We start from the raw sequence: 12451 nt of genomic DNA on the forward strand, positions 1-12451 counted from the left end.
AATTTACCCGCACTACCCGTTTGGGCTTACTAGGTCTGCCCAGAGTCTTCCCCCACCCCCTGACCCAACTCACCACCAGATGGTGATCAGTTGACAGCTCCGCCCCTCTCTTCACCCGAGTGTCCAAAACATACAACCTCAGATCAGATGAAACGATTATAAAATCGATCATTGACCTTTGGCCTAGGGTGCTCTGGTACCACGTACATATTATGAGCATCCCTATGTTCGAATATGGTGTTTGTTATAGACAATCCATGACTAGCACAGAAGTCCAACAACAAACAACCACTCTGGTATAGATCAGGGAGGCCGTTCCTCCCAATCACGCCTCTCCATGTGTCTCCATCATTGCCCACGTGCGCGTTGAAGTCCCCCAGCAGAACAATGGAGTCCCCCACTGGAGCCCCGTGCAGGACTCCAGTCAAGGTCTCCAAGAAGGTCGAATACTCCGAATTCTTGTTTGGTGCATATGCACAAACAACAGTCAGAGTTTTCCCCCCCACAACCCGCAGACGTAGAGAGGCGACCCTCTCGTCCACCGGGGTAAACTCCAACGTAGCCGGGGGCTTGTGAGTATCCCCACACCCACCCGGCGCCTCACACCCTGGGCAACGCCGGAGAAGAAAAGAGTCCAACCCCTATCCAGGAGTATGGTTCCAGAACCGAGACTGTGCGTAGAGGTAAGCCCCACCAGATCTAACCGGTAGCGCTCCACCTCCGGCACCAGTTCCGGCTCCTTCCCCCACAGAGAGGTGACGTTCCACGTCCCCAGAGCCAACGTCTGCTGCCCGGGTCTGGTCCGTCGAGGCCCCTGACCTTCACTGCCACCCGTGTAGCAGCGCACCTGACCCCAGCGGTTCCTCCCACAGGTGGTGGGCCCATGGGATGGAGAGGGAGTTGCAATGTTGCTTCTTCGGGCTGTGCCCAACCGGGCTCCGTGGCAAACCCGGCCACCAGGCGCTCGCTGACGAGCCCGCCATCTGGGCCTGTCTCCAGACGGGGGCCCCGGGCTTCCTCCGGGCAGGGTAACTTCACCTCTTCTACGTTGGCTCATAGGGTTTTTGAACCATTCTTTGTCTGGCCCCTCACCTGAGACCACTTTGCCTTGGGAGACCCTACCAAGAGCACACAGCTCCAGACAACACTGCCCTCAGGTTCATAGGGACACACAAACCTCTCCACCACGATAAGGTGATGGTTCCCGGAGAGGGGGCTTCAAGGTTGATCCACTTAAAAATTCCACCTAGTGAATGCCAAAATTCAAAGGCAAAATCACATTATATTAAAACGTCCAGCTTCTGACTGCCTCTACCTGGCAACAAAAGCAGGTTAGATGGCGGAAGGGCAAAGATGGTTCCCTGAGGAGAGACATGCCATTGTCTTGTATTGTAAAAAAATGTCTGGGAAAACCCTGGTAAATGCTTAAAAATAACATTTAACTTGTAATGCTTCCCAATTCTTGTGCCAAGATGTTTTGTAGCTCCTCTTGTTTCCACACTTGCTTTATGAAATATACAAGAATGCTCTGACATTATTGTTATTGATGGTCTTGAAGATATTTTTATTATTTTATACAAACGTTTTTTCAGTATGTCTCAGTTTGTTGTAAGCACCAGATCCAAGGTTACATTTTTCACGTTATTTTAGTAGTTAGACTTGACTTAAAGCAAGATTATGTAACATGTGAATGAATAAATAACACATTCTTCCTCTTATTAATGAAAAGTTTAATTCCTAAATAATAGAAAACCATTGCTCATTTGGGCTCGATGTAAAGTTTTTTTTATTTTTCTCTACTTGTGCTACTTATCAATCAATCAATCAATCAACATTTATTTATAGAGCACTTTAAAGCAACCAGCAGGTATCCAAAGTGCTTTACATCAGGAACCATGAATGAAACAACATAACATACAATAAAAAGAATAAAAACATAGAAAACAGTAAAATCAGAAAAGGTTACATAGAAACAGGAGGAGGAAAGGGAAGTTGTCACACCACTACTATGTATTAAAAGCCATTCTAAATAAATTGGCTTTGAGTTTGGATCTAAAGATATCTATATCTGTAATAGTGTGAATGTCAGGGGGTAACTTGTCATTATCAAGGAACAGTCAAATGTGCCAAACGTTTGGTGTGTGTTCCTATGGCAGCCCAGTTTTCATGTTAAATGATGTTTTGACCTATCATTAGGCCCTGCAGCGGGTATCGGGCTGGGCCTTCATTAATCTACTTGGCCCCATGACAGATGACACCATTCTCTAGCCCTGACCTAACTTACCTTTAAGCTGCCTTTAACTCTTACTCTCAGCCAAGCAAAGAGCAGATGTGTAGCAGGCTTGACCCGACCTATCTATATTGTATCTGCTCAGGTTAAATGACAGTGGATGGCTCCACTGGCTTGAATGAATGCCATGGCCCGCTCAGTCGTCCAACCACCGTCACATTTAAGAGTTAACCGGACTGGCAATCTGGAAGTTCTGGCGACTGCGAGAAGGGCCAATACCCTCTTCGTACAATTTGGGCGGCTGGAAAAAAAGAGAAAAATGCGGCAACACTGGCGTATTACACTAGTTTAACAGAAATATGCAAGACTGTACGGCTGCAGCCTGGAGCCTCCCATATGGTGCCGTCGTGGTTTTACTTTTCAAAATAAAAGCCCATGTCTGGTCCGCTAAGTCTTCGTACTTTTGTGTTTTGGGTGTTTAAGTATGTAATAATATGTTTTAAATATGCAAGCATCTCCATTACATTCTAAGATGGTGCCATGGTAGTTTATTTGAAGGTGTTATGAATTGCTTCAGTGTGTGTATTATGTAACTATGAAAGCCTGTAAGTGTGCCTCATGCTGCTGGTGCCATAATCTCACACTTGGTTTATGCAATTATAAAGCAAATGTCCCTGTCTGAAATTGGGCCATTAAAGGGACGGAATTGCCAGGGCCAAATTTTTGTCCCAGTCCGCCCCTGGACTGGTATGATGGTACTCACACATATACATGTACTGTACCAGTAACTTGTAATTGCCACTTGTGGCTGCGGTGGCCACTGTTCCGCAAAAATGACCGTCTGGAATGGATCACAATTCACGTTTTAGGGTCAGCCGTTTTTTCTATAGTGTCCGACTTGTAATTAAAATTTGTGTAATACATTTTAGGGCATTTATTGTTTCCTACAATACACTGTAATATCTAGTGAATATCAATGCTCCTTACAATATTAAAACTATACCTAAATGCATTGCGAATTTCTGTCACCTAGCAACCAACAAGTGACGTAAATTTGTTAACATTAATACAGCTTGCAAATTAATCATTTTGTAGGTAAGGGGGTTTAAATTATCTAAATATGTGCATATATATATATATGCACATATTTAGATAATTTAAACTGTTAAACAGTTAAATATACTGTATATATATATATATATATATATATATATATATATATATATATATATATATATATATACAGTATATATGCTATGTTGAACGCATTTAACTGTGAGTCGCTTTGGATAAAAGTGTCAGCTAACTGACATGTAATGTAATATATATATATATATATATATATATATATATATATATATGTAGAAATTGCTGGATTGTTGTTTTGGAAGAGTAAGATACCGTGAAACTATTATAGCGAACCGTTGGTGGATTAACGTTATATTAGAGGCAAACTCAGCTTCCACTTGCTGCCATAGCAACGGTAGGGGATGTTTAATGTGTGCAAAAGCAAAGATGTAACTATTTTTTTACTTTGCTGATCAGCATGGAACTCCCCAATAAAGGCAGTAGGGAGTAGTGAATGAGTGAATGATTCCGGACACAGCCATAGTCCCACTTTAAGGGACGTGTCTAATTCACTTCCTGTAGGGTCATAGCGGGTAATTTTTGTAACCAGAGAGCACATTATTTAACACATATGCTAGTAATACTCAAAAAAAAACAATCTACTTCCATTTCTAATGTTTGAATTGAAACTTTTGGCACATCTCTCACTACATGTATCCACTCTCTACACCAGCGTAGGCTAACCTGCCATATCCTCTCTTTTTCTTGCCAAAAGCCCTCTCTCTGTGGAGCTCGAGAAATACTACCACACTGAAAACGACGACGAGAGCCCCTTCATCTGCTCCAAGCCCCGAGAGAACGGCATGAGGGACTGCGGCTCGGTGCCCAAGGTGTACAAGGAAGGGGGCCTGCAGTGCACCCTGGGCTTGGATTATTACAACAGCACTGACAACAACACCTGCATCAACTGGAACCAGTACTACACCAACTGCTCTGCTGGTCTGGTCAACCCCTTCAAGGGAGCCATCAACTTCGACAACATCTGCTACGCCTGGATTGCCATCTTTCAGGTAAAACGGCTATTCACACCTGCGAGGTGTGGAGGAACAGCTGGCCCAAAAAAAAGGAATCCGTTTGTGAGAGATACAATTTTGCAATGAGGCACATACAGTAAGGTCTGGCTGACGTGCAAGCCTGTAATACAAGATGGAGACGAAAGAGGTGGTGTATCAGAGAAATAAGGTTTACAGGATTAGCAGGTCGCCACAGCCACACCACCAGACTGCGGCTTCATTTTTCCACACCATTTGCTTGCTATCTCCGCATCATCTATAAAGCCTTTTGTTGGAGAGTTCGTTCCTCCCCGTCTAGCTGAGGGGGGATCATTTTGAAGGATAAAAGAAAGATTGGAGATGCGTTTCCCTGAAAGGTCTGGACGCTGCTCCAGTTTGCCTGTGCGAGGTAAAACACACAAGAGAAATGTTGGAGATTAGTCTTCTGCTGAGTCTTGGTATTTGGATCTGGACTGTGAAATATGCTCTTTTTTAGTTCTAATAATTTCTACTTTGGTTTAGTGGCCTGATGACTGTTTTCTTTTTAAAATATTTAGGGATGCACTGAAACCATATTTTTGGGGTTTGGCCGAATACTGAATCCACTGGTTAAGATCCTGCCAAATCCGAAACTGCATACCGAATCCTACTCCCATCCTCAGTCCATTAACACAGTAAACACATTAATGAAGCAGTGGTGTAGTATTGTAGTGGGTATACTGTATACTCTATATAGGGCTATACTGTATAAATATATATATATATATATATATATATATATATATATATATATATATATATATATATATATATATATATATATATGTTAGGGCTGTGTATTGGCAAGAATTTGGTAATACGTTACGTATCATGATACATGGGTCACAATTCAATATATCGCAATATATTGCGATACTGTGCGTAAGGCGATACGTTGGGATTTTTTTAAAGTATAAATTTAGAAAAACTAATATTTAAAAAAAAAGACATGATGTGCACAAAAGTCAAAGAAATTTACTTTAGGTAAACAATTCGGTACACAGAAAATCAAACTGACAGTTTGGGATTGTGGTTCACAGGTTCTTAGTGAGCTAATGTTGATATGCTAAAGTAGGCCAAAGTTAAACAATAAACATGAACCACTGTCTTACATGGATATTTTTGAAAGTCAGTATTTTTGACAGCCCCGTTTGACATGCTAGCTAACGTTAGCTAAAATTAGCTCGTGGTAGCTTAGACCGCGGTTAGATTTTTGTGGTATGCAGTTCGGGACTACCAATACAATAATCTATCTGCTTGTTCAGGTACACATTCAGCCAGTTGGAATGAAAAGAACACACCATAATATGCCTGTTTAGTAAGCTGGATGGGATGGTCGCATTCCTACACTTATAAAACGCAATTCAATGTAGAAGTAATCCTGAAGTAATCCAAGTATTCAGAATACGTTACTCAGATTGAGTAACGAGTAACGATTGAGTAAGTTTCTTTTCTTTGTCTCTCTCTAATCCTCTCCTTTGTGTGTGTGTTCTTCTTTAGGTGATCACTCTGGAAGGCTGGGTGGACATCATGTACTTTGTGATGGATGCTCACTCCTTCTACAACTTCATCTACTTCATCCTACTCATCATTGTAAGTGCCGCTTCACGGCGCCTCCGGCTGTGAGCGTGCGCGCCTGCTGATAATTGACAGAGTGGGTCAGTCGCGGGGGCGCTTGTGCGAGCATCCGTTGCGAGTGTGTGACTAATAATAATGTCCTCCTTGTCCTTAGATTGGCTCGTTCTTCATGATCAACCTGTGCCTGGTGGTCATCGCCACTCAGTTCTCCGAGACCAAGCAGAGGGAGAGTCAGCTGATGAAGGAGCAACGGGTGCGCTTCATGTCCAACGCTAGCACCCTGGCCTCCCTCTCCGAGCCGGGCTCCTGCTACGACGAGCTGCTCAAGTACCTGGTTCACATCGTCCGCAAGGGGGCCAGACAAGTGGCCCATGTCTGCAGGTTCCTGGCTCGCCGCGCTGGGCTTAACATCGCCGCCTCGCCCCCCGCGACGGAGCCCCAACGCAGCCAGAGAAGGAGGAGGAAGCCCTCCAGGCAGGGATCTGTGTCGGTTCATCACATGGCACACCATCACCACCACCACTACCACCTGGGTAATGGCAGCTTGAGGGGAGGAGGGGGCGTCAGGTGTCTGGAGGGTAGGGATGTGGAGGTCGGTGCTCATAACAACAACAGAGGGGCCCTTGTAGCAACCACCGGCGCCGGGCATCTCGCTTTGGCCCCGCCACTTTCAGTGCCGGCAGCCACCTCCAATACAAACCTGGCAACGTTGTCCAATCCTGCCGGGGAAGCTGCAGATTTCTCTTCAGTTTGCAGTGAATTCCACGTCACGGCTCCCACGTCCAGGGCCATGAAGAGGAACTCGGTGCCTTTTGCGGCTCCGGGGCCTAAGAACTACCCCACTCTGCAGGCGCGAGCACTGGCAGAGTCCAGACGAGGGAGCGCTGCCGCCAGCACTCTGACTAACATCGGCTTCAACCTGAACATCCCGCCCATGCCCCTGGAGAGACGGCCGTCAAGCCTGGCGGACACACACGCTCCCACAGGTAGACGAATCACATCAACCTCACAGGGATGTGGTTACAGACACATTGCGTTGAAAATCATGATCGTGAATGCAATCGAAAACTTGGAAAGTGTTTTGATTTTCTCCATTAGCTGCATTCCTTTTGTGCTAGGGTGGATAGTTTGCTCCGCGGAGTGTTCCCATTAAGGGGAAATCTGGGAGGCAAAATGGGTTTTGAAAATAACAGAGTATCTCATTCAGTCAGAATCGGCGCTTAATTCCCATATCATTGTTGAAGCAAATTAAGTGACACGCCATTGGAAGTGTTCCTTTTTCTGCAATCATCCATTTGGCGGAGTACGGTATTGATTTGTCGTGATTAAGCCTCAAACCAAAACGCTGTCCACAGAGACACAAGTGAGCACTAATTACAGTCAATAAATGTTAATCCCTCGTGTCCAAGCTCGCGGCCAGCTCCGTCTGGCCAAGTTACTAAAAGGCAGCGGGCTCAGCAAAAGTCAGAGCAGGTCTGTTCGGATTGTACAGACGGTGGAAACTCTGGCAGCCGGCCAGACAGGCCACAGCACAGCCTGTCGAGACGAGGCATTACTCATAGCACGAACTGCCCATCACCACCATACACACACTCCCTGTGACACACACCCAACTGTCCAAAAATTTTGTTGTTTACAACAGATCTCGTTCATTGGATTTGACAATTTGTCTAAACCATGTCATTTATGTAATTCATCACAATCGCGCTGATTTTTACCGCAGTTGCCTTCTCCTTGTCTCAGTTTCTCCGTCTGACCTTTCTCACACTCGGTCTGCAGCCCAGCTCTCCTGCCAGCTGTCGGCTCGTGACCTCAGCACCACCAGCAGCGCCATGGACACAGCCGCTTTGACCCTGGACCCCGAGAACTGCCCCTACTGCGCCAAGGCCCTGGCCAACGAAGCCGAGGGCAACGAGACCCCCGGAGACTCGGACAGCGAGGGCGCGTACGAGTTCACCCAGGACCTCCGCCACAGGGACAGGAGAGACAGCCGGCAGCCCAAAAAGAGGCAGCGAGGGCTGGGCAAAACGTTAGCGAAGGTGGTCCGCTTCTGGAGGCTGGTGTGCGACACGTTCAGGAAGATCGTGGACAGCAAGTACTTTGGACAAGGGATTATGATCGCCATTCTGATCAACACTCTGAGCATGGGGATCGAGTACCACGAGCAGGTTAGTGTGTTTTCTGTGTGTCTCAATAAGAATATGTGTGATTAAATAGAGACAGAGAGCATTTAAGTCCCGCCCCCACCGGAGCAGGAAAAGAACTCACCGAGCTCCATTGACTCATATTGCGTGAAGGTTCCTCCTCCTCAATTCCGTCTGCTAGCAAACAACAGAAACATTCACAAAGCTGCTGTATTTGTGGGATGCAAACAGGGATGCAAAGAACTAGGGCTGGGCGATGATCAGATATCACGATATCTAACGAAGATTTTGACCCAATACCTCAATATCGATACCGCAACGATATTGTAGTGTTGACTATTGGGGCTTTTACAAAATATTTACACAATGAGATTTTAGATAAATAATCATCAGTATTGTGGATATAATGACTAAGTGCGCAAAGGCAAATAATGGAACAGTTACAACAGTCTGGTAAGTTCAGAAAATGACATCACTTTACTGTAATGCAGCCTTTAAAACCAGGAAAAGACACCACTTATGCCATATTACGATATCCAAAATCTAAGACAATATCTAGTCTCATATCACGATATCGATTTATCAATATATTGACCAGCTCTACAAAGAACCCATAACTTAATTTTTATAAGTTGCTGACCCGAAAAAAAACTAAGCTTTAAAGGTGCTCTAAGCGATGTCGGGTGACAGCACTTCTTGTTGACGTTTGAAGTATTGTCAAACAAAACGGAGGCTAGCTCGCCCCTCCCTCCTCCCCAACCCCCACCGCCAAATCCTTCGTCGTTTTATTGGCTGGAACACTGTTTGTTATGTTTGGTGGTGCAGGTCGGTGCAGTTTGTTTTTGTTGCCTTTTGTGGAGCCTGGGCTGTCTACAGAGACCGCGTTTTTTTACAGTGTGTTCAGCTAGCGGATAGAGAGGATATGTTTGCTGTATGTGACAAAAAATGTTGTAGCCTAAAAAAAAACGCATGACATCGCTTAGAGTACCTTTAATGAAAACAACATGTCCGACGTCGCGTGTGTTAGCTTGACGTATAGTTAGCCTAAAACTGACATTTGGATGTTTGACTTAATGCTTGCCACAAACGTAACGTCGGGCATAACGTTAGCTTAGTGTCAGGAAACCACAGTCTTCTCATTCTCCCTGGTGATTCCTCACGTCTGCCTCCACTTTTGTCTTCATAAAAGCTCAGTTTTTCGTGTCGGCAGCTTATAAAATCTTATGCCATGGGTTATTTACCCTGTTGGTAGTGAATGTCACCGCACAGCAGCTTCTAGGCATTTTTCAACAAAACTGACGAGGAGACACCTCCACGCAGTACAAGTCAATGGATGTATGACGCGTCGCGCTCTGTCTCTATGCATCTGTTTGATGGTGCTCCGTCAAGGTACGGTTGTGCGTAGCGGCGATGAGACCCTAATGAAAGACTGTAGGACGGTATTAGTTTTACTAATAGATCCTCTGTGTATGCGTGTGTGTGTGTCATTCTGTGCGATTGTGTAAGCCACAGCTCCCACAGGCCCGACTGGAATTCCTGATGTCTCTTTCTGGCCTCGGTTGTTTACACGAGCGTAATTACAGCCATGTGAGAGAGAAAACGGAAGTGAGAGAGAGAGAGAGAGAGAGAGAGAGAGAGAGAGGTGATTTAATCGGTGAGGAAGGCCCCACAACATCTCACAAGAGATCTCAATCTGCAGGATTTTTATTCCTGGGTTTCTTTCACTTTGACCCTATGTACACCTGGGGTCCATTCCAGAAATCAGGTTTAGTGAAAACTCTGAGTTTGTTAACCCTGTGATGAGGGAAACTCTGGGTATTCTCTTTCAGAAAGGGAGGTTAATCAAACCTGAGAGAGGGGGTGTAACTCCATTTCAGAAAGAGAGGGAACTTCACCTCAGAGTCAGTTACTATGGTAACTGAGCCTGTGAACCTAACCTGGTGGGGAGCAGGTTTTCTTCAAGAAACCTCGAGTTTCTCTCAGTCTCCTCCCTCTGACACAGCGCTCTTTCATTTCCTCATTCATTCATTCAGTCTGTATCAGACGCATTTTAGCGCAGTTTTGTCATCTGCGTGAATTAAAAAAGACAGGGTTGGTATATTAACCGTGTTAGGCAGACTATAAAACTTTTGTCAACGATCTCGTTGATGAAGAAGCTGTATTACTTCGCAGGGAGTTAAACATATGTCGGGAGATGATATTGAGGCCCCGACTATAGATGCATTTTCATTTCCAGATACTAGCCTAACTATTTGAGTGGTTTAATATGATGTTTTGTTATGAATTAAACTACCCAACAATAGACAGGCCTACAAGTCCAGCTGAAAGGAGTAGACGATTAAAGGTGCCGTAGGTAGGATTGTGAAGATCCAGGACTGAGCCCAAAAATTTGAACATCATAAACTTCTCAGTCCCTCCCCCCCCTTTCTGCTTAAGCCCAAAACGGTCTCCTAAGCCCCTCCCCCACAAGGGAGAATGAATGTGTGTGCATGAGCAGTGATTGACGCGCAGTTAGACACCCACCCTGGCCCTGCTTGGTGCATCTGAACAGGGAGCTGTAGGTGGTGCCAGAGGAGCCAGATTTTGTTTTAATTACCTGCTTCATGTAGTGCTACTGGAACATAGGGTCAGTTTCCTGCAAATATGACAGAAAGTTATAGTTTTATAAGTCTTACCTACTGCCCCTTTAAACGCTTAGTTGACAGAACTTTTTTTTTCCAGTTTCTAAAATGTGAGGATTTTTCTGCATTTGGTGTAGTAACATATAAACACATCGTCTAGGCGAGGTTGGAGGTTGCTGTGGTAGTTGAAGTAGTGGAGCCTTCTTGCTACAGATATCGCCCTTCCAGTTACTTCCTGTAACTTCTGCTACTTGGGCGGAGTGATTTGCTCACAGCACCTGAGAAGCCTCGTGGCGAGGAGCACAGAGTAACAACGGTGCTTTTCAGGTGTTGTGCTTATCACTCCGCCCAAGTAGCAGTGCTTTGCCTTTCTGAGAATATAGTTCCCAGTTTGTATACCGTTAGAAGATGGCAGTTTCTCATGTGACCTTGTTATTTGTACATGCTGTGACTATACAAATCACAACATGTAAATAGGAACATGTTGGCGTCTGTCTGACGCGGTGGGTGCGTCAGACAGAGTTACGACAAGCACGAAGATGAGAAGGGTATGTATGGACTTATTTAACTCTGGGGGATACAGTGAATAAGCTCAAGTCCCAATAAGTCGGCGTGTTCCTTTAAGAAGCAGAGTATGAGGGCGTGCCACACTAGCAGCTAGGCGAGCATTATAACGTGTGTTACAAAGTGACCACGTTTGTCTCTGAAGTAAAGGCTGGACTACAATAGAGCTGTTTTGGAGCAGTTTGGGAACAGTGTTTTCTGTTGGAGATGGTAAGTCCCTTTGGAGTGGACTTTGGGCTTTTTCACTTTGTAAACCTATAACGTGCACAAAAAGATATAGAACACAATAAAGAAAATGGAAAAAGCCACAAAGCATAATATGAGCACTTTAAATAATTAAATAATAATGTTTGAATGAAGTGGTGAACCTGAAGATACCGGACAGAGCTTGACCTTGAGATGTTAAATTTGTTGAGTAGATCGTTAAAGCTTGCAAAGATATTATCAATGTAAAAATGTACTGCACTTTGCAAGGCCCGTGCTCTCCAATTGTTTAAAGATGCAATCTAATTCAGTGGCTTGAAAAATGTGATGGACAAACAAAGGCTTAACAATCAAAAGTCGGCCAAATGGAATGCTTTTCCAAATGATGTCCAAATCTTGAGTGTAGAGCTTATTACTGGGCTGGAGGTGAACTGTGGCAGGGAGAGAAGAAGCCGTGCAGTGTGGAGAAAGATGCTGACGTTCAGAATTTAGCCTCAGCAACACACCAATCTGGTTCTGGGGCCTGAAACCAGTAGACTATTTTGAGTAAGTTTGCTGCCCAGCATGCATTGAAATTGGGAGGGCAAGCCCAAGGTCTCTCAAGAAGTTTCTTTTCCCTTTTCTTCCACTACTCTCTTTCTCCTCATTCTCTTTTCACATTTGTCTCTTTTGTCATATACCCTCCGTCCTCCCCTTTCTTTCTTTTCTCCTCTCTTACTGTAAAGTGCTCTTTCCTAGTTTGGGTAACATGGATCCCTCTAGTCTCCAGACAGACTGCTGAAAACCTCATTGAGACGCTTCATTGATTGCAAACCCATCGACATCCAATAGACACAAGGATCACTAAGTCTAAGTTTGGCTCTGTAACTGTCCACATGGAGAAGAGGTTGGGTTTTAATTTCCATACATCCTCCAGCAAAGTTTTCTGCTGGAGTTTCGCTGTGTGTTTAC

The 12451-nt window shown here is 44.8% G+C and overlaps 1 protein-coding gene across 1 annotated transcript in view; it reads left to right on the top strand.

Annotated features, from left to right (window-relative positions):
• cacna1g (calcium channel, voltage-dependent, T type, alpha 1G subunit) overlaps positions 1-12451 on the top strand; it is a 370250-nt gene that overhangs the window by 194063 nt on the left and 163736 nt on the right. The window contains exons 6-10 of the mRNA XM_028567497.1: positions 4074-4368; positions 5890-5982; positions 6122-6545; positions 6597-6953; positions 7747-8135. Of these exons, the coding sequence (XP_028423298.1) occupies positions 4074-4368; positions 5890-5982; positions 6122-6545; positions 6597-6953; positions 7747-8135 (1558 nt within the window). The remainder of the gene's footprint in view (positions 1-4073; positions 4369-5889; positions 5983-6121; positions 6546-6596; positions 6954-7746; positions 8136-12451) is intronic.

This window comes from Perca flavescens, chromosome 21 (assembly GCF_004354835.1).
Source record: "Perca flavescens isolate YP-PL-M2 chromosome 21, PFLA_1.0, whole genome shotgun sequence".
Lineage (NCBI taxonomy): Eukaryota > Metazoa > Chordata > Actinopteri > Perciformes > Percidae > Perca > Perca flavescens.